The sequence below is a fragment of the Coturnix japonica genome, chromosome 2 (assembly GCF_054131305.1).
Source record: "Coturnix japonica strain WE chromosome 2, WE-NBRP24, whole genome shotgun sequence".
In the NCBI taxonomy this organism is placed as follows: domain Eukaryota; kingdom Metazoa; phylum Chordata; class Aves; order Galliformes; family Phasianidae; genus Coturnix; species Coturnix japonica.
Window position 1 is genome coordinate 50,267,425 of NC_140664.1, and position 21,958 is coordinate 50,289,382.

The following is a 21,958-nucleotide window of genomic DNA, read 5'->3' on the forward strand; positions in this document are numbered from 1 at the left end:
CTTTTGTTAATGAAGTGCCCATGCCCAAATTACATATATACTTGGGTATTATAGATTTCATTTTCAGAGAAGCTCATGGCTGAGTTCTAATTTGTATGTGGAAACAGTGAATCAAAAGCATTATTGTTTTTCTTTTACTCATTTTCATCATTGGTAAAGGACACTTGTGGAGGAAAAAAGCCTCATTATTTTCTCTTTCTTCCTGCTTCGCTCAGTCTTTTTGGGACTCCAGTGTACTGTATTTAGAATACTAGCTAGAGAAGTATCTAGAAAAATTGTCTTAGAAGACAATCACTTCACATTTTCCATCAAATATAGTTTCTGTCATCACAAGATAGATTTAGAAAATACTAATATATATTTATATTTGGATTTAATACATATATTTTTAATACAATACATATATTTTAAAAGATCATTTGTCTTTTGTCAATTCAAATATTTTCTTAAGAATAGTAAACATTTAATTGATGGTTTATGTGTTTCTTTCCGTACTTACTTTCATTTTGAATCATGCTACTAAATGAATGTTATTTTTCAGGCCCATTTCAGCTTGTGAGATAATTGCTTCCTACTACTCAGTAACATGGTTTTTTGTTGCTAATTTTAATTCCTCCTATACATGGATTAGTGAATTAAGAAAAGTTATTTATACTGCACTGAAATAGCACTACTGACCATAAAAGATAGTATTTCTTTTAAGGGTACTAATTGTGACCTCAAGAAATAGAGTAGTCTGAAAAATTAAAATCCTTAAGGAATTTATTTATTAGGATGTAGCTCCCTAGTGCTGAAGATTTAATTTAGAACTTCTACGTAAAGACATACAAAACTGAAAATATGTAATCCTAACATTTTTCTTTTTAGTAGAGTTATTCCCTAAAGAAATGGGAAACTGAAACAAATAACATTTAGTTGCATATTATTATTTTAAAATCTTACCTATACTTTACTTGGTTAAAGCTATCTTTTTTTTTTTTTTTTTTTTTTTTTTTTTTTTTTTTTCCCTTTTTGAAGCTCTTGACTGTTTCCTGTTGTAAGCTTCTATCTTAGACTGATTTCTAAGGCTTAGTATGAGATGAGGCTGCTAGCTTCATCCTTTAAATAGAATATATCATACTTCTCTTTCTTTTTCTCTTTTGGTCATTCTCCTACTCTGCCCCCACATCCTTCCCAGCTGGAAAGATGGCAGTTTGAGAATACCTCTGAATGGGAAAAGAGAGAGATACCTGATGCAGAAAAACAGTGTCTGGAAGAAGAGAGCAGAAGGTTGAAGTTGCAAGTGAAAGAAATTCAGGAACTTCTGGAGATGAAAAATAAAGCAGTACCAATTAAGTTGAGTTGTGACCATCAAAATGCACAAAGTAAGCTGCAGGTTAAACATAAGGTATGTATATTGCTATGTTTCATTACTTTAGGAGCATTCCTGTGTAGAATTGCTATTTCATAATAACAAATGACAAAATATGTCCCTAAAACAAGAGAGAATAACTGTGTTTCTGCATCTAAAACCTGGGCAATTAAAACACAGTGACTGTGAATGTCTGTAGGGTACAGAAGCAGAAAGAAAAATCTCTAGTCTTAAAAAGAACCAGGAGAACTGACAAGTTAGAGAAGAAAACTTAAGGGTGAAAGTAATGACTAATAGGAACTGAAAAGATTGAGTAAACTTTGGTAGCTACATGATGAAGACTGAAGCAAAAAAGTTGTAAGGCAAATTGTTTCTCAGTCATTCTGAATACTGAATCTCTTCTTAGGAAAGACGAAATAACTAATTTATCTTGGTAAAGATTTGAAGAACAAGGTGTTCTGTGCTTGAGGTCTGCTTTTAGATGTAACTGATTTTTTGTGCATTTCTATGATGGCTCAAAAGCAGCAAGTTGCATTTCATGAGTCAAACTTAACCTAATAGAACATCTTATATAATGAACATCCATTTTTAACTTTCCTTTAGTGACATTTATTGCATCAAATCATATTGTATCACATGAAGATTTTTCTGATTTCTTCGTAATGTAAGCAATTTGAGTTTTTGAGTTTAGAGATATGGCCAGAATGAGGTATATCTGCTTCAGCATGTTCCCGTGTTTCAAATATATTATAGTTAGACATTTTGTTCTTTTGCCTTTTAAAAAAATGTTAGTTTTGTAAGAATTAGACACCTGTTAGACATCTGTGATATTTCTTACTTTTACTAGCATGGCTCTGCTGGAGACTACTTTGCATCATTTTTGTCAAAGTCAAAAGGTGAATATGGTGTGCAGGCATCATTCTCTTCTTATCATAAAAATGAATGTCCATGCAGTGTCTACCTATTTGTAGTAGAAAATATTAGAATAAGACTGTCTTCAAAACAACTGGTTATCAGTTTCAATGAGAAAATAAAAAATGATGATTTATTGGCAACTGAAAATATGTAAATCGTCATCTGGTAGCGTGCTAACAGCTATCATCCAAAGAATAAGATGAGAAATGATTCATTTGTAGCTGTTTGTCTGTGCTTTTCATGATAATCACAGAACAGCATCATCCATAACCTGAGAGAATGTCTGGCTTCTAATCCAAAAGCCTTTTTTACTTGGATGGTAGTTTTGGTTCAAATGAAATCAGATGTTATATCAAGGATTAGAAGAGCACATAAGGTTTTTAAGACATAGCTATTGGTTAGATGTTTATGGATGATTACAGATTTACTTATCAAGTAGATAAAATGGATATGGGTAATATGTTGGGGAATTACCTGCAGAGCAAAATGCAGTTACCTTATACCCCTGCTTCTCCAAAACTTGCATTTGTAAGAGAATATATGACATCCATTCCAGGTATTTAAAACAGCATATAGGGTTGTTAGTTGAAATGTGTCTGATTCTCAGTTTGAAAGGTTACAAGCAAACAACAACTTTTTTCCTTTATTAGCAATTCTAGGAATATTAGGCAATATTAGGCATGGGATCAAAACACAGAAGGGGAGTTCTAATGTTCTTGTGTAAAAGATTTCACGTTGACAATTATCTTAATATTTATATGTCCATAGAATTTGTGCAATCTCTTGCCACTCGTGCAAATTCAGTTTCTGAGCACGAAACTTATTACCATACTTTGCACAAAGTGTGAAGCCTTAACATTATTCTTAGCAGGCATTATGTTGATTGAAAATGTTTTTGTGTGAAGTTTTTCAAAGGTTAACTCCTGTTCTACAAGATGAGCAGAATTGATGAAACAGTTGAGATCAGACATTGTTACTATTTAGTTTTATTGATTGTGCATCTTGGAATGGAGAAAAACATTTAAATTAATAGCTGTATTATTTGACAAATAGCATGGGAATAAATATTAAGTGGGTCTAACTGGTTCATCTAGGAAGAGATAAAATGAAGAAAAAGTGCTTTCTGATAGCACAGATCAATACCCAAAACGTGCCCTTTATGGAAAGAGATTTTCTCTTTCTGAATATCACCTTTAGAAAAACTTCTACATTAATTTGGGGGAATAAGAACAGTGTTCTTTTGTACTGTCTCTAATTATTATGGCCAATAGTTAGTCATTAAACATTTTATTCATTGTATATGTTTTGTAGCTGACTAGTATAGGGCCTGAGTACAGCACAGTAAACTGTGTTTATAGACTATTTGTTGTTGCTGTTTTGTTTAGTTTCAAATTTTAATATTACAGGACTATAATTTTGTTGCATGATTTAAAGATGGGATTATGGCCAGCATGTATTTTTATGACACTATTTTACACTAACATTATTTAGCAGCATTTGTTTTCAATCATCAGCGTTTCAGGCTTGTTTTTTCAAAGGTAAGAAGCACTCCGTTTTTTTATACACTAATACTTTGAAAAACAAAGATCGTTCGCCTATAGTGGATTTACACAGCAGGTTTTGGTAGCAGGGTGCTGCCTGGCTTCTCTGTGAAATGAGGCCGGGGCTGCCCCCTACTGGATATAGTTGATTCCTGCGCTTTCCAAACGCCCTGCTACAGTACATGGCCGGGCCCAGCAGCCGAGGTGGGAGAAAGTCTGGCAGGGGCCACTGTCACCACCAACCCAATGCCAGAGATTTGTGAATCCGCATCACAGGAAAAAATTGTTTTTTTAGTGATAGTATCCTGAATGAGAGTGTAATTTCTGCAATTGCATCAAGGGGACACAGTAGCAGACGAAACTCAGGTTTGCACGTTTTTCAGCTTGAGCCTAAGTACTGAACCCAATGCTGCAGACTGCTTAAGGAGAGGGTGGATGTAGTTCTTAGGCATGTGGTTTAGTGGGCAGTATTGATGATGGGTAGAGAACTGGACTAGATGATTTTAGAGGTCGTTTCCAACCTTAATGATTCTGTGATTACTGTCTTCTGTTGTGATGATTTACTAGTGTGAATACAGCCAGATACAAAAATGTATGCAAATTGCTACCTTGTCAACAGCATTCAGAGGTCTGTGTCTCTGTAGCCCTTGTCTTAATGCATGTGATCTGCCAGAAGCGTTCAAGGAGACACCTCAGTACACAGATGGAATTTTGTAATTTGCCTAGGAGAAGTTTGATTAGTAAGGGCTTAAAATAATTGCTATGTGTTTCATTCCTGGTTCTGTGTCACAGATCTCATGGGTTGAATTTTTAATATAGTTTTAACTCTTTGTCAGAAAATAATACTCGAGAGAGCATTTTGTTAGCATTGTTAAACACTTTGATACTTCACTTAGCACTGTTCATCCAATGGAGAATTATCTTCATTTCAGTGCAGACCTCTGGGATGGTTATTGTGATGGTTAAGGAGCAATGGCTGCACAATTTGCTCCCTTAGCAGATTTTTCAAGTGCAATATGTTTTGTCAGAATTACCACTTGGGATACAGTTGTTGTATATGTTTGTTGTTCTTTTTTTCCTAATTACACTTCTGGTGAAATGCCTCAGACTTGAATAAAATGGCTGCTTTGAAGTAACAGCCTTTAAGATTTGTTTGTTGACAAATTCCTTTTAAAGAGGAAAAAATAAAGAGATAATTCAGGAATTCAACCTTCAGTAAAATTTTGGGCATCATTTGTCAGTACTGAAAAAAGAAAAGGGTTGTTATCCTGTGTTCCACTTAAAAATATGTACTTATAGTTCTGAAATGTGGGTTTCCAGCTTTGGAAACCTCAGTTCTTTGAACAGCCAGGAGTATGTGTTTGAATTACCTTATGCTTCGTTTTGATGTGCTTCACTTTCCTCATTGCTTTCAAGACAGCTGTCTTGGATTATTATGTTCATGGAGGAGACCTGGCTCTCAGTTCTCTCTGAAACTGCCTTTCTAAATCTTTTAACTAGGTCTATGTAGAAAATATTTCTCAGTGCTAAATCTCGTGGGATTTCTTGTTTCTAGTGCGTGGGGATAGGACTAGGGGTAATGGGATGAAAGTACAGCATAGGAAGTTCCGCACGAATGTGCGCAAGAACTTCTTTACAGTGAGGGTGACGGAGCACTGGAACAGGCTGCCCAGGGAGGTGGTGGAGTCTCCTTCTCTGGAGATATTCAAGACCCACCTGGACGCCTACCTGTGTGACGTGGTGTAGGGAGCTTGCTTTGGCAGGGGGGTTGGACTCGATGATCTCTAGAGGTCCCTTCCAACCCCTACAATTCTGTGATTCTGTGATTCTGTGATTCTGTGATTCTGTGTTTCTTATTCATACCTGTATAAAGGAAGAGCAATGTAATCAGAAGCATTCTAATTTAGGTCTGATGCTTGTCATTTTGTGCTCATCTGAGTAGAGCTGCAGTTGTTTCATCCATGTAATTGTGGTTGAACTGTTTATTAAGAGGATTATCTTTTCATCATAGTATTTTTAATGTTTTTCAAATTACGTGTTTCTAAATAAATCAGAGCTTAAGAACCACATTAAAACTATCTTGTGCCAAAGAAATAATAATAAAAGGTAAATATATAGCTTATGTTTGAAGTTATTTCGTCAAGGGATGGTGTAACCAAAAACTTATGTTTTGTATACTTTGGAGATGAGTAATCCTCACATGGCCTAAATACTGAATTATAAAGCTGAACACCTCTTGTCTCAGTCAGTCATATCCCATATGCTTTGCTTTGCTCAGTTTAGGGATGTTGAAGTCTCTGTCCTTCACTGTTTCAGAAAATTTGTGAGGAAGTGAGTCGATATACTAGAAGTAACCAGCAACTCTGTCTAAAAAGTAAGATCTGTGGTTTTTTGTTTGTTTTTTGTTTGTTTTTATTTATTTTTTAAGGCAGCTTGTCCAGAATTTTCTTTAATATTTGGTGAAGGAAAAGGTTGTTCCTCAAAAGGCAAGTAAATCCTACATCTGAGCTTCATAATGAAGAAACGGTGTGGAAGATTTTTATTTTTAAATGAAGAATATTTAGTATTATTAATCTCTATGTTTAATTAACGTTGAAAATTAGGTACATTAGAAAAGAACGACTTACTAACATTCTTAATCTGCTATTGTCATCTAATATCTGTTTTTCATCATTATTTACCCTTTTCATCCTATTTTCCCTGCGTTCAGAAATATCAACAAATCAGTTAGCATAGAAATTAACACTAGTTAATCCAGTTACTGGGATATTTGAAGTAATTGTTGTATTTCTTTCAGTTGGTAATACACACATTTTCTCATTTATTGATTCATTTAGTTTTCATTTCACATCTTGTGTAATGGAAAAGCTATGTCACAGCTTCAACCAGTGATTGAGCACCTGGTGGGAAGGTAGGGCCAACCCAGGGGAGCTCAGTTCATGCGGTGACTGGAAGGGGCAAAGCCAGGATCCACTCCTCAGACCTCATTTAAGGGCTTGCAGTAGAGGTGAGGGTATCTTCTTGGAGATCTTTGTGTACCTGAGGCTTTTGAAGGGTAAGCAGTTTCTTTCCTTTTTTCCTGTGTTTATGGCTGCAGCACTTGAGCTTTTTTTTTTTTTCATTTGCTGCGGTCTGGGACTTTCTTTCTGTGTTGTCGTGCTGTACTTAACAACTTGTTTCCCACTTTCACATTAATTTTTTTTTTTTTTTTTTTTTTTTACTTATTTAAGTCATTCTTCCTAGCAATGCCATTTATTGCTATATTACCAAGTGTGTATTTTAAATTAGCAGCAACCATGTTGAAAAGAGAATTCATTTCTTTAGTACAGAATTACAGACTGTATTTTCTACATCATTGTGAGTATAATCTGTTTGAGCAGGGTTGTAGCAATCTTTCTTAAAGCTTTTATAATTATCTGTTATCTGTCACTGTATTGTGCAAGATGTCTTTAAAACTCAGAAGGTGATAAGGCTATAGAAACTGTTTATGTTATATATATACTACATATATATATGTTGTGTATAAATGCTTTAAGGTGTGGCTTTAAGTATTTGGACTTCTGAATGTCTCGTATATTGTGCTACAGTAATTTTGGCATTGGTGTCAAATGTCAGACTTCTACCTGTTTTGTAAGAAAAGAGGAGCCATAGCTGACCACATTACCAAGGCCAGGAGAACCAGCAACCTTATTCAGTTCTACTGAATTCTTTCAGCCCATGGAAAAGATAAGTTAGGTGGTGGTGGACAAAGTCAGCTGAAAATAAAGATCACTACACAAGTTCTTAGTGTCTTTCCAGACTTGTAATTCAGTCAGCATAGTGGGGGCCCAAACTGATTGTTGACTTGGCCAGCACGGGCATGGCTGCATTCACAGTGTGGCATGTGGGACTGGGCCTCAAGCATGGCCTATAGGAGCATCACCATTAAAAACTCCAAAGAGAAGGAGGTAGTGTTATTGCTTAGGGTTTCCATCAGAGCTTTAGGGAAGAGCTTTGCTTAAGGACCTTCCCAAGAGGGGAGCAGGGGCTGGCCCTCATCTATGTTTACAAATTGGTCCTGAGCCAAACTGCGGGAAGGGAGTGTGTCCTTAAAGGCCAGATATTCCTCACTGCGCACCAAATGATAGTATCAGCAGTAGACCATGGCTAAGAGGCTACAAAGTGTCTGTGCAGGGAGAGGTTCAGCACAATATAATCTAATTCATTAAAATACCAAGAAGATTCTTTTGTCTTCATGATGATTAAATCTGATCTATTTTTGGTATTATTTTGTGGCTGTTATTGGAATAAATTCATTGTTTATCATCTTTTATGTTTTTCTGGAGGTCAACATTGGAAATCACTGACCTTCAAATGGAAATGACTGCAGCAGGCCTTAGTATACTTGAGTGGAAATACCGTTTTGCCAAGTCTAATGGCCTAGAACTGATTAAGTTTAAATTGGTTACTCTACATTCACACTCCTGCGGTTTCATGATTACTAGGTGTAACGGTGTCCATGGTTTTGAATTATCTTAGTCATTTACCTTTCATCATGTATACAGAAGCCACATACTATGATTGAAAATACTGCTTTTTCGCAAGAAGTTTAATTTGCAACTGTGAGTGAATGCTTTTGGCAGATTTCTGTCCTTGGCTTCACTGGTGTAAAATGGCATCAATTTACATGAAGAATATTGTTATTAAAATCTCTAAGATCATTATATTCATGCCTACATGAGACTCTGTGTTCTAAAATGTAGATGTGTATTGGAGACTGACTGCTCAGGCAGTTAGTAAAGATACTCAGGGTAAAGATGTAGAATCGTGTGGTTGGTCTCCTTGCTGAAACACTCGTTCAACTGGAGGTTCAGCCTGTATTCAGTAATGTTTTTCAAGGTATGACAAATATGTCCTTGTGTTCTGTGTTCTGTGATCAAAGTTCAATCTGCAGATATGCAGTGTACCCCGGTGGCGCAAGTGGTAGGAATGCTGCGTTGCAACACCGGAGGCCCTGGGTTCGAATCCCCCCTGTGGCGCAAGTGGTAGAAGTGCCGCTTGGCTACACAGGAGGCTCGAATCCCGGGGGATTGAACTCGATGATCTCTAAGGTCCCTTCCAACCTGCACGAGACTATGATACTATGATGATATGCAGGGAATGTTTTCTGCTTCTTCAAAGATGTTTACTTTTTAACTGTCACTATTGGCAAGTAAATGTTCTTTGTTGTTCTGATAAATGAAAAGACTAAATTGTTTATATTCAAAACCAGCAACATTGCATATAAATTTTATTTACATCTTAACCATTAAATATTCAGTTTTGGGCATCTCAGTACAAAAAGGACATGGAGGTGCTGGAGCAGATCTTTTGAAGGTTATGTAAATTGGTCTTGTGAGGCTAATGAAGGTCTTGGAAAATCAGCCCTATGAGGAGAGGTTGAGGGAGCTGGGTCTGTTTAGCTGGGGAAAAGGAGGCTGAGGGGAGACATTATTGCTCTCTTCCAGTATTTGAAAGGTGCTTACAGTGAGAGCAGGGCAGGTCTCTTCTCATTGGTGACAGGATGAGCGGAAATGGCATAAAGTTGCACCAAGTTAAGTTTAGATTGGATGTTAGGAAACACTTCTTTATAGAAAGGGTAGTTAAGCACTGGAATAGGCTCACCAGGGAAGTGGTTGAGTCACCATCCGTGGATGTGTTTAAGAGCCGTTTGGATGTGGTGCTCAGCTATATGATTTAGCAGTGGGTTGTTAGAGTTAGGGTACTATGGTTAGGCTGTGGTTGGACTTGATGATCTTTAAGGTCTTTTCCAACCTGGGTAACTCTACGATTCTATGTGAGGTTTTAAAACTAATTATTTTATCTATATGCAAACATGAGGCAAAAAAAATGAGATTAGAAAAATTGCTAGAAATAGTCACTGTTTCAATGGTACTTTCATCTATCTCAGGAGATAAATGTAAAATATTTAAGTATTTTTAATATTAATATCTAATTTAATATTTAATTTCAGTATTAATATTAAAGTTTATCATATACTATGGAAAGGTGTGTGGTAACATTTTTGCATTAGTACATGGTCTGAAAAGACTACTTGAAAATGTGTGGTTATCTGTGTGATTGTACTTATTTTTCTTCTCATAAGTAGTACATATGAAGACTCCTTATTATATCATAGTGTGTTATCTTGCATATCTTACATTTTAGAAACTGGATGGTCAAAAAGGCATTAAACATGAGACATCATTATTAGTTGTTGTTTCCCCCGTTCCCCCCCCCCGCCCCCCCCCGGTATATAACAATTGCTTAGGTAAAAAAACTATTGTAGACTGTGGTTTTATTAATAATGTTGTTTTGCCGTTGGTGTGCATTCTAAAATTTTAAGAATTATAAACTCCTTTATACTGTCTTATAATTAATTGGTGCCCTAGTGTTAATAGCACGCCAATGGTTAGTTGTTGCTGAGAGATGAGTGCTCTCTTAGGACCAAGCTGTGATCTGGAGCCAGCGCCTGGAGGGCATGACAGCAAGGGGTGTGGCAGAGCCAGAGGAGGTACCTGAATTAGGCTGTGGGGGTTATTCTGTACCACATGGCATTGTACTGAAGGTCATAAAGCTGTGGGCAGTTACCTGGGACTGGTTGTTTGAGGGTTGCCATGTGCTCCTTCTCAGGGGTGAGTCTTTGTGTTGGTGGTTGGGTGCCACATTGGTCCTGTATGTCAAGTGGCAAGCAGTTTAATTGCAGTTTAAGTGAGCAAATGGCTGTGTGGTGCTGAGCTGCTGCTGCGTTAAACCATAACACCCACAAAATGGGAAATTGAACTGATATCTATGCTGTGATAAATTTGCTTGGTTTGGAAATGCATTTCAAGCCACAAATGGATGTGTTATGAAAATAGTTTCTAGCTAGCATGTTAAAAATGTTCTATTTTTAATTTTTGACTGTTGTATTATTCCTAAACAGGAGGTCAAAAAATAGTTTTTCTGATTAAAGGTGAATAATTGGAAGTACAAAGCTTTTGAATTTTGCTTAACCTCAAATATTTAATGTGAATGATAGATGAGGCAATCTGTAAAATAAAGCCCTGTTACAAGGAATACCTTATGAATAGTGTACAGCCTCTATATTTGAGCCTGAAAACATGCTTTGTAATTACTGGAAGAGTGTGAATCATCTAGTTCCAGAGCTCAAGTACACTTTCTTAAGACTTCATGCAGTTAAACCACATAATAATAAAATCATTCATGAAAAATGCTTATTTTGGCAAGTTCTCTTTATGGACTTTGAAAGTCCAAATACGTACACTATGTCATTCCTCAAATAATTCCTCCTGAGTAGGGAAGGCCTGGATTTTGTTAGTCTGGGAAAGGAGGAATAGCTGATGTTAGAAAAATAAATGGGAAGTCGTGATAAAATAAGCATGCTAACCAGAAACTTTACGGAGTAGTGCTCTGTTTGTGTGAATCCTTCAGAAACCAAGAGGAGACTTCCGACTCTTAACTTCTACTTTTTCAGTATACTGTGTCCTCTTGCTCTTTTACCCTAACCTGCTGTCAAACTAGGTATAACTGTTGACAACACAGCAAAAGTTGACAGGAAAATTATTCTGCTGTAGAATAGTCCTCAGACAAGTTGCTCCAGAGAGTTGACAGAAGTGCCTTGCTGGTTTCATAAGATGTACATTAGAGAACTTCTATGGTAATCTGAGAATAATCCTTCACACATTCTTTTTCAAGATCTGAAATAGCGTAGTGAGATATTACCTTGCAAAAAAGCTTTAGGTGTGCTCTGAAGACTGCTTGTTGTGGATTCATTCCATCACAATGTACAAACTAAATAGCTTTTACAAAAGTGTCAAAATCAGAAAGGATTCAATTTTTTGTGCTTATCCTTTGAGCCTAATAATGCTTGTATGGTTACTGCAAAGATTGCATGCACATACACAAAACAAACATAAAACCCCAACAAACCAAACGAAAGCATCACAAAGCAAACAAACAAACAAGCAATCATGCTGCCAATGCTACCACAGTATGCTGACATGAACAGCACTCAATTTACAAACAGAATGAAATAGTGTTAAATTGGTTAGGCAGAAAACATAAAACAGCATATTAGTTTATTCTATTTTAATACAGTGTGCTACTTTGTGTTTACAGTAACTGCGATATCTTACTAACTTGTCTAGAAACCAATTCAGATGGAAGGTTGTTTTTAACTTTTACATGTGTGTTCAGTGTGCAGCAGCTATGTGAAACTACTGAAATGAACTAGTCTGTGATATGCATTAATTCATTGGGAAGCGTGAGGCAGAATGACTCATGATAGAATAACCCTATTTATAGGAAGTGGCAAAATGAATGTTTTTGTTAGTGCGATAGTATCTAGCTTAAGATATAGCTGAAGACTGCGCACAGTTGCATTAAACACAAAACAAGCAAAAAATAAATGTTTTATGCTAAGATGCTTATTTGTTGAGAGAGTTTTGGATATATCTCCTCTCTGCCCTGTCAGCTGCAAACTGTATTCAAGTAGAATTCAAAGGTCTTTATTACAGATGTTACGAAGATGTCTTGTTCAGGGTACAAGTCTTGAATGGAATAAAAAAATTCATAAAGACTGATATCAGTAATGCACATCAGCTTCATGAGACATGTACAGAGATGTCAGTGTTGTGAAAGGCTCAGATCTTTTACTGAGGCTGCTCTGAATCAATGGTCTGATCATGCACAGTAAATTTGTCATAAGCAGAATGTATTGGCATTCCTAAATGCACTTGTGACTTCTTACGCACTTTATAGCTGATAGATCTGACTTCTTGAAAAATATGGATTCAGTATACTCATGCTGAGTAGGACACATGTATGTGTTAATGAACATTAAAGGAGAATAAAAACTTGAGAACAAAAAATTTTTGAAATGTAAATGGTGATAAAAACAATTTTTAGGGGGTACCTTTCCTACATATTCAAGATTTGGATATGGTGCAGTAGATATTTGATCAATTTTTCTGCATGATTTTGTTATCTTAAATAACTGTCACTCTTCCTTATTGGCACCAAGTCATGCTCCAGGCATCAACGCATAAACAAGCAAAAAAATGTTGATTTCAGTATCTGCCTGAAAACTATACCGATGCACTAGTTGGACACTTCTTACAGCAGTTTTGCGTTGTTTTTTTTTCCTTCCTTCCCATAATCTTCACTGAGCTTCTAACTATTATTCCTTCATTTTTTGTGCATTTTTTCTTCATGCCATTATGGTAAGAACCTAAACATTACCTTAGCGATCCTATGATATTTATGTAATCTAAGAAATACTCCTTAGGCTTACATTTTTCTCTTCTCTAAGGCAAGCTAAAACAGTACTACTTTGCTTAAAATCAGGCATTTGTCTGTTAAAAGCATCTACATAAATTATTTATATCTTTTCTTAATATTGATAGAATTTTAAGAATGAACAGACAATATATGAAACTAGACAATATATACAGCGCATATTTATGCAATCATGGAAATTTTGTTATATATTTCTAATTATCTGCTTCATAAAAGAATGCAATAATGGTATTATTGTTTCTTTTATTATATTTGAGAATGTTCTTCACAATCTTTTTATCTTTGCCTGTGTGCATTTATCATGCGGTATATATTTTTTTTCTGTAGTCTAAAGTGCTTGTTCATACCTCATAATTATAAGTAAAATGGAATAAAGCAGAAAACATAAGGTCTACTGTATCTGTCATTTTGTCAGTTTTTTAACTTAATTATTAGAGTATTCATCAAATGGAAGAAAATGGTCTTTCATACCATAAATGGATTTTCTTGCTAAAACTAATAAGGACAATCATTTTCAAGTATCACTTATTCCTGAATTTACAACAATGAATGTTGAATAGGCATTTTTTTAGCTCTTTTATCATCTGTTTATGGAGATTAGAAGGAGAGGAAGGAATGCTACTGCTGATGTTTGGTGTTTTATTTTGTTTTTCTGGTTTTTACTTTGAATGCTGTCAGTAAGTAGGATGTATCCTAGATAGTATTTGGTGCTCTCTGTGGGAACTGTTGAGTCACGCCTAAACCACTGATTGCAAGGACTGAGTCAGCTGTGGTACTACAGCTGAAGACAATTCAGCTGTGTGACTGGAAGGGGTGGAGCCTGGCTGCACCTCTCCTAGAGACAATTCAAGGGCTGCCACTGGGGAAGAATCTCTTTCTGGAGATCCCTCCCTTTGGTGTTTCCTACTGTAAGCCTAGGACATGGGTGAGCATTTCATTTATCATTGATTATCTCTTTCCACCATGGTAATATTTCTAATTATACAATCTGTGAAATACCATCCTAAGCATGCCACTCTACCTGTACATTTGTTGATTGTACAGTGATTGATGACTGTTTTGGAGTTGTAGTTATGTCACACCAGAACCCAAATAAATAAATGAAAATTGAGGTCTTGAACTGAAGAGGTTCGTATGCTGAGAAAGCTCATCCACACTTCAGATTATGCTATAGTAATCTTTAAATTAGGACAGTAAAAGAGCACTTCTGGTATCTTAGTGTACAAAACTACTGATTAATAATATTTTAGTAGGAGCCAGAATGCAGAGAGCATCATGCTAAGATGCTATTCTCATCTTGCCTGTACTTTGCACGTTACATTTAAAAATACATAGAAGATTAAAGAAAACTTTTTTTTTTTTTAAATGAAATGTGTTCTCAGCTTTATTTCAGAAACCGACAGCTTTATTTAGGTATTCCTGGGAGACAAGAATTGCACTACAATATCAGTTTTAAACCAACTCACTGTCTTTCTGGGGTGAAAAATAACCTTTTATTTAACTTGCCTAATCATGCTTTGTATCTCTAATTTATCATGCAACACAATGGGCAGTTTAATGTTGAGGAATAAATCTAATTGTCTGTAATAGTAGAATAGGATGCTGGGAGATGAATAGAGTGATTTCCTTCCTGAGAGGCTTCATTTACTTGGAACTGCTAGTTTCTGTTTAACCATCTATAAACTCACTCTACGTGCCATCTAAAGAGGAACAGTTTAAAGCATGAACTTAACAGCAGTGCAGTTTTTGTGGTGTCTTTCATACTCTGAAAGCAGAATTTATTTTTCATTTTAAATGTGTCTTTGTTTAGCAAGTTGTATGTAAAGTCAGGATGATTCTAGCTTGAATTCAGTTCCCATGTATTATAATCGTGGACCAAGCTCTGTAATGCTGCATGTCCTCTGTGTCTCAAACACAGTGATGTTTTGAAGGGGATTATTTGTTACAGGTGCTGCATGTCAAATGTCATTCACTGTCAGTCATTAATGAGATGATCATTCAGAAATGAAAAGCTGAATCAATTCATAACAATATGTGAATTCTGCAAAAGTTCATGAATGGCCTAAAGGATCAACAGAGACTGTTCTATCTCAAGCACATCATTCAGCAGAAATTCATCTATCATTATGACTCAGGTTCTGGTAGTTGGATGTCTTATAAAATTGGCTGCAATATTAACTCTTTCTAAAACTTGTACATGAACACAAAGGACCTAAGGGATAAAATTAGAAGATTAAGTATCTAGATAAATGCTGCTTGGAATTTGAGCTTAGCTGGTAAAAGCTAATATTTAATTTAATACTTAGGAAAATTTAGTCTATTAGCTGATTAGCATTAAATAATTTGCAAGATTTTCTTTATCTACAGTAGCTCTTCAGTATAATGCCTGAATAAGAATATAAAGCAGTTTCCACACTTCTTCTTTGAGATTATGTTTAGTTCTCTGTGCTTTAGGGGAGCTAATTTTGATTTACATTTATACGACCTGGCAACTATAGCTGAGAAATCATCCAAAGCTAAGAAATTGCAAAGAGAGGATTACAGATGTAACAAGAGTAAAAGCAACATCATACATATAGCTTGTTTTACTGTTGATAAAATGTAGTATAAATAACTGCAATAAACTCTGCAGATCTCTACCAGGTAGTGATTTTTAAAGTATGAAACATCTGATTGTGTTGTTAATTTCAGTCACTGCTGCAGTCCCGCTCTCTTTCTGAGTGCTGCTGTAAAAAGGCAAAGAAAAATAAGATAGATGAGCAGAGGATATTTTGGTGTAACTGCTGTTTGTTTGAATATCTTTTTGTTCCACTAAATCAAGTAAGGAAGAAATTGGGGAAAGTACTTAAATGTCAATAATTTTGTTGGTAACCTAGTATCATTGTTTTCCACATTCATTTGCATTTCAGCATAGTCCCTTTTAATAGGGAACTCATAGGATAAAAGTTCCTTTCTATTCAATAATTATGGTTTTGGGTGGGTTTGTTTTTGTTTTTTTTTGTTGTTGTTTTTGGTTTTTTTTTTTCCTTAAACAGTAGAAGTCATCTTAAATAACAGAAATTATCATGGATTATCTTGCTGTAATGTTGTCACTATAAAAATAAGTTTATGAAGTTACTATATTCTGCTTTTTTATCTACATGTTTCTTTGCTAACCTCCTCTGTTTTCTCTTAAGCTTCTGCTTTGCTGCTTTTCTAAGCAGAGAGGCTTTTTTTCTTTTTTATTCGGGTTCTTTAATAAATTGCATCAGTAAAGATTTTTATTTCCTTAACTTGTATTAAAAAACAGTAGTTTAGTAGTGAGTTACAAACATTTGAAGTATGGAGTAGGCTTTAAATCTGTGAGTTTAAATTTGCAAAAGCTGTACTGAATTCAATAGGATTCTGAGTATTGATCATGCTGACAATATCATAATTCTGATAAAGTGACAGTGATTACTATTTAAACAGGAGGAAATGAAACTGAAAAATAAAGTGGCCCTTTGGAACATGAGTAGATGAACTCTTAAAACTTATTTACTTCCTAATCCTTCTCTTATTTCATGTAAGATGTAAAACATGAAAGGTAGAAATGAATTTAATCTGTGAATGTCAGTGATGTATTGTTCATATTGTCAAATATTCTACAGCTAAGCACAGCTACTAAAATTGGAGAATGGAAAAAATATAAAAAGAAATACGGAGAGCGTAGTGACATCACCTACCTGCAGTATTTAACTCAAAAGAAATTTAGAGTTGTAGAATCACATGATCTCTGGTGAGACTGTCCAACACCTGAGCCAGGAATTTATTGTTAATGGATTACAGGAGTTTCTTGGATTTCTAGCAGCTTGCCTTGTTGTTTTCCCACCAGATAACTGAGTAGTTGAAATTCCCTATCAGGATGAGAACCTGAGGGTGTGATGCTTCTTGTAGCTGAAGTGAAAAGCCTCATAGCATTTTATTTGTTTTCTCTATCAAATAGTGTTATTGTCCTCTTTGTAGCTGTTGTATTTTCCATGGAAATAAATGGGAAGCATTACTTTTGGAGCAGCCTTTGTAATGTACTAAGGTTCTGTTGGCAACAGATAGCAATAGAGTACCAACAATTCCTTAAAGTTTGTTGGTTAGCAGGAAAACAATCAAGCATGAGATGTTGCTGGCACAATTTGGGACTGCAGTAGCAATCATTAACTTCAAAAGGATTGTGCTTTCTGCTGATATGTCTAAAAAGTAACAGCTCTTTTTCTTGCATTTGGTTATCAGTTCACTGGGACAAGCAAGGACTAAGAAAAGAGAATGATAAAGTGTGGATTGTTTAGTGTTCAGGCTCTGGCTGTGGAAACATTATGTTTATATCTCACTTTTTCTGCTGGTTCAGATAATGTTTCGTGTGGTAAGTTACTTGGCAGAAGCTCAACAGAATATAATGGTATAATGCCTCTTATGTGAAGAGAAATGGTAGTAAGAATGATGTCGTGGTTCTTGTGACTGATGATATTTGTAAAAGGAGAGGGAGTGCAATTACTAAGTAGTGTTTAAGGCAAAGAATTTGCTGTGTTTCTCCATCACTGCTGACTGCTAATCAGTTTGTTGAGTGATTATTAAAATGTTTTGCTTTGACCTACAATAGCTTATCAGCTTGAAACCTACCTAATTTTTTTTTTTTCTTATAAGGAACCACATTACTCTTATAATCTATACTCACATATAAGCTCTTAGTTCCTTGTTTAAAGGAAAAAAAAAAAAAAAAAAAAAGATATGCTAGTGTTTTACAATTCCCTTCAGTTTTGTTTCTATAAATAACTTTGTCATCTTCATAATGTTATAATCATTTTTTATTCATAAATATAGGAGGAGAGTGAAGGATGTCAGATTTAAATGACGTTGTTTAAGAAATCTTTTTAACATCTTACTCCTTAATGTTCTGGCCTATTCTTTTTCTGTGTGAGACAGGGTTGAGATTACAAAAAAGACAGCTGTGTGTGTGCAGGTGACCTTATGTTATCTGCTGGGTAGGTAAGTCACCTTCTTAAGAGAATTAAGAGAAGTCAAGGAAAGCAAAAACCATTAAATTACATTTAGAAAGCTTTTGCAATTTTCTACAAGATTGCATACAAAATAGTCAGTATATTTGTGTTTCTATCTGTGTTGATGAGAAAATTATGAATATATGTATACATAATGATTACATTATAATAATGCTAATTAAGCACAGCAACTTCCAGGAGAAAAAAAAAAAAAAAGCAAGTGTATCCTACTTGCATGTAATTAAGCGGTATCCCACTGAAATCTGTACTCCATATTTCAGTGCAGCTCTTCAGACACATAGAGGTGATGCATGTATAGTCCAATTCAAATTCAGTAGAGCAGAAGCATCATTCCTCATTGCCCCGGTAATCCTTTTGTATGATTTATCTAACAGTCAGATAAGATCATACTAAAGTTTAACTTGTTTTGTATGTGGAAAAAAAATTGCTGGTACATCAAAATGTCAAGGTAACTGATAACACTAAGCTTTCACTTACCAATGCAGATTTATTGTCAAAAGGCTTTGTGCAGAAGTCAGGTATGATTTTAACACAACTTTGGTCGAAGTCCCATCTTACAAAATATTTATCATCTGTGCTGTTTGTGGAGTGATACAGAACTGAAAAATTGTTTCATACTCATCAGCAGCTTTATTATTGTCTAAATTTTATTTAGACAAGAGTTAAATTTGCTTCATTTTTTATTTTAAGGGAATGCTTAAACAAATTAAGACACACAAATTAGTTAAGTCTATGAAGGGACTTTGGTTTTAAGCTAAAAAATACATTTATAATTTGTTTACTTGACTATATCCTCTAGTAAAAATTATGGAGTACTGTTGTAGGCAATTTGTAGATCTATTATCTCAGAATTTATATATGTATATCTATATACATATATACATATCTATATACATTTTCATATATTTATATACATACATATATACATACATATATACATATATGTGTGTGTATAAATGCATATAATGTATATAGATATGTATATATACATATATAAATTCTGAGATAATAGATATATTTATATATGGATTGATTGTACTTAAGAAACACAGTGCTCTAGCTCAGGTCACACTGAAATCACTAAATGTGTTGCATTCATGCATGAAGGGAGAAAGACTTCCATGTGTATTTGTTGGTGATTTTATGTTTGTTTTTGTCGTTGTCGTTGTTTTGTGGGTTTTTTTTTTGTTTTGTTTTTTTTTCCTGAATCTAACTAAAATTTCCAAGCATCATGAAGACTGTGTTAAAATAGAACTTAAAATTGCACACAGTAAACTATATTGACTTCTTATCTGTGTATGGGCAGACGAATGGATGAGAATACAAAACTAAGAATGGAAGCAATACAAAACCTTCCTTGAAAAATGCAAGGTGTGAAGAAAGCTGAGTTAGTTATACTGCCACCTAACAGCATCGCCATTCTTTGAAATGTTGGTTTTGCTCATAGGCAGGAAGAGTACCAGTGTTTCCCGCTTTATTAGGAAACCACACTAAGCAATACTAAAATGTTGGTTGGAACATCAGAGCATTAGATTAGCTTGGATATGGGGAACTACTATCTGGGTCTGCTTGGAGTAGTAACATCTCACTTTAGCGAGATTTATTGCAGCTTCAAGATAAAAATGTTTCTTTTTATTTTAATTTTTTTTTTTCTCTGAAAAGGATGTGTTGATCTTGATCAAGGCATTGTCCTAATGATTAATAGATCTGTTTTGTATGTTCAGTTTTGTACAGGCTAGAAGAAGGTAGGTAGTACTCCTGTGCTTTGGAGTTCTCATCAATCAAAGTGGACGGGCTATACTTTGCTATATTGTTAGTTAGATATAAGCAGAAGTTTTTGATTGTAAGACCTCTAAGGAATGTGGGTCCATGGTACCAGAGAGAAATTTAAGGTTCTAACATCCAATACCTCTGCATGCTTAAAATGCTAATGCTTCTTCACTGTGTTGCAAATACTGCCAAATAATTGGCCCACACTTTTGTCTGATCTTTCAGAAATTTCACCCACAGGACGTGTAAATGGATGTGAGTAGCTTTACATGCAGATGAACTTTGTAACTTGATTTTAGTTTTACTTCATTTATACATATAATTATGTCAAAGCTGTTACCCTTCCAAAGATGCATGTTACTGAAAAATTAAATGAACTGGAAAAATGTATGAAGACCTATTTGGCCATGGATGTGCAGTTAATAAATATTAAGAAAGCATCTGTAATGAACATGTATGTTCCTAAGAGATAAATAAAAAATATGAATTCACTGCATGATGAATTGTGTCCCCTTCTGTGTATTACTAAGTATGTACAATTTTCTTTTTTTCATAATGATATTTTTACTTAGCTTAAATGTCTTGAGGAAAAACCCAGGTGATACAGAAGCAGAGAAATATTTCTTTAATGAATAAGCTCTTTAATTATATTCATGTTCTGCTATATGCTTTAGATTGTGAAATTGCTGAAGAGAAAAGTAATTGAATAGCAATTTAAGTGTGAATTTATTAAATCTGTTAGATTTATAAAAGTAATTTGAGAAGTACTGCTATATTGGGCACACCAAGTATATAAAAATTTAAAATAGATGCTTGTAAGTGCAGTATAGTTTCTAATGGGAATTTGTCTTGGTTATAATAGTTACAATGATTGATTTCACATGTCTTGGAAAGTTCATTCAGTAAGTTTCTTATCCTAATAGCACTTTAGGGGAAGAGCATCCATTTGAGACTGCTGAGGAATCTCTAGGTGTACTAAAAGATTTCATAAACTGATGAAAATTTATAGTAGGAATTCAAATATTGTGGTGCTTCACTTCTAAAGCAAACAGTATTTATTTTACTGAGTTGATAAAGCTAGTAATTTCTCTATGCATTGTGCCCTTATGTACCTCATGTTAGTTTTCTCCAGAGTACTACACAATATTTTCAATTGTACTTCAGAAAACTAAAGCAAAATAAACTTGTGTGTATATATATATATATATATCTGTGTGTGTGTGTGTGTATATATATATATATATGTGTATATATATATATACATACATTTTTATGTATATATGTTAAAGCTGGAGTACCATCTTGAGCCACTTAATGAGTTTTACAAGGTATGAACTGAAACTTGGGTTTATTCTCTATTAATCTTTGTATTTGTGTTCTATTTTTAAATGTAAGTAAGCAGTTCAAATGTTAAAAATTCTGTTTAAGGAGAAAAGGTTTTGGTGAGAGATGACTGACATATTATCAGTTCTCACTGATTAGCTCCCTTGCCATGTTGACACTTCTGGAATTTTTGCTGTAGGTTTTCTAAAATTAGATGATGGAAAAAGACAAGTTTAATTATTATTATTTTTCTTAATACAAATAAATTTATTCTGTAGTAATGGCGGGAGAGAGTTCAACTTAAAAACTATTTTGTTTTGATAATTTTTTAAATATATATTTATGAATGTCCCTGAACTCCCTTAATTTGGTTCATATATACTGGTAGTCTTGGCTGAAGCTAGAGCATGATAAGACTGAGCCAGAAACACCAGATGTACTTCAATACTCTGAGTAACTAATTACTAGTTGTTGTTGATTCTTTTTGCCTGTGAGTGATGTCTAACCAATTTTCAAATGAACAGTTTCGTTCATAGTGTTAGTAAATTCTGCACTTGAATCAACTTGTTTACATGGAAGAGTAAGTGTTCCAGTACAAGTAATAGGGGTATTAAGCTCAGCTGGATTGTTATAAGGCTATCAGCACAATGCAGTCAAGCAGGACATAGTTTTGAAAGTGTGATTGTACTATAATTGTTGACCAAAGCATT

General features: G+C 34.7%; 1 protein-coding gene across 7 annotated transcripts in view; it reads left to right on the forward strand.

Annotated features, from left to right (window-relative positions):
- The window catches only part of CCDC102B (coiled-coil domain containing 102B), a 116,176-nt gene that overhangs the window by 42,484 nt on the left and 51,734 nt on the right, over window positions 1-21,958 (forward strand). For 6 of the 7 annotated variants that reach the window (XM_085537551.1, XM_085537553.1, XM_015855189.2 and 3 more), the window contains one exon: window positions 1,178-1,387. In XM_085537551.1, coding sequence (XP_085393677.1) covers window positions 1,178-1,387 — 210 coding nt within the window. Of the gene's footprint in view, window positions 1-1,177; window positions 4,940-21,958 lie in introns of those variants that run through there. The other variant, XM_085537554.1, reaches the window with a different exon arrangement.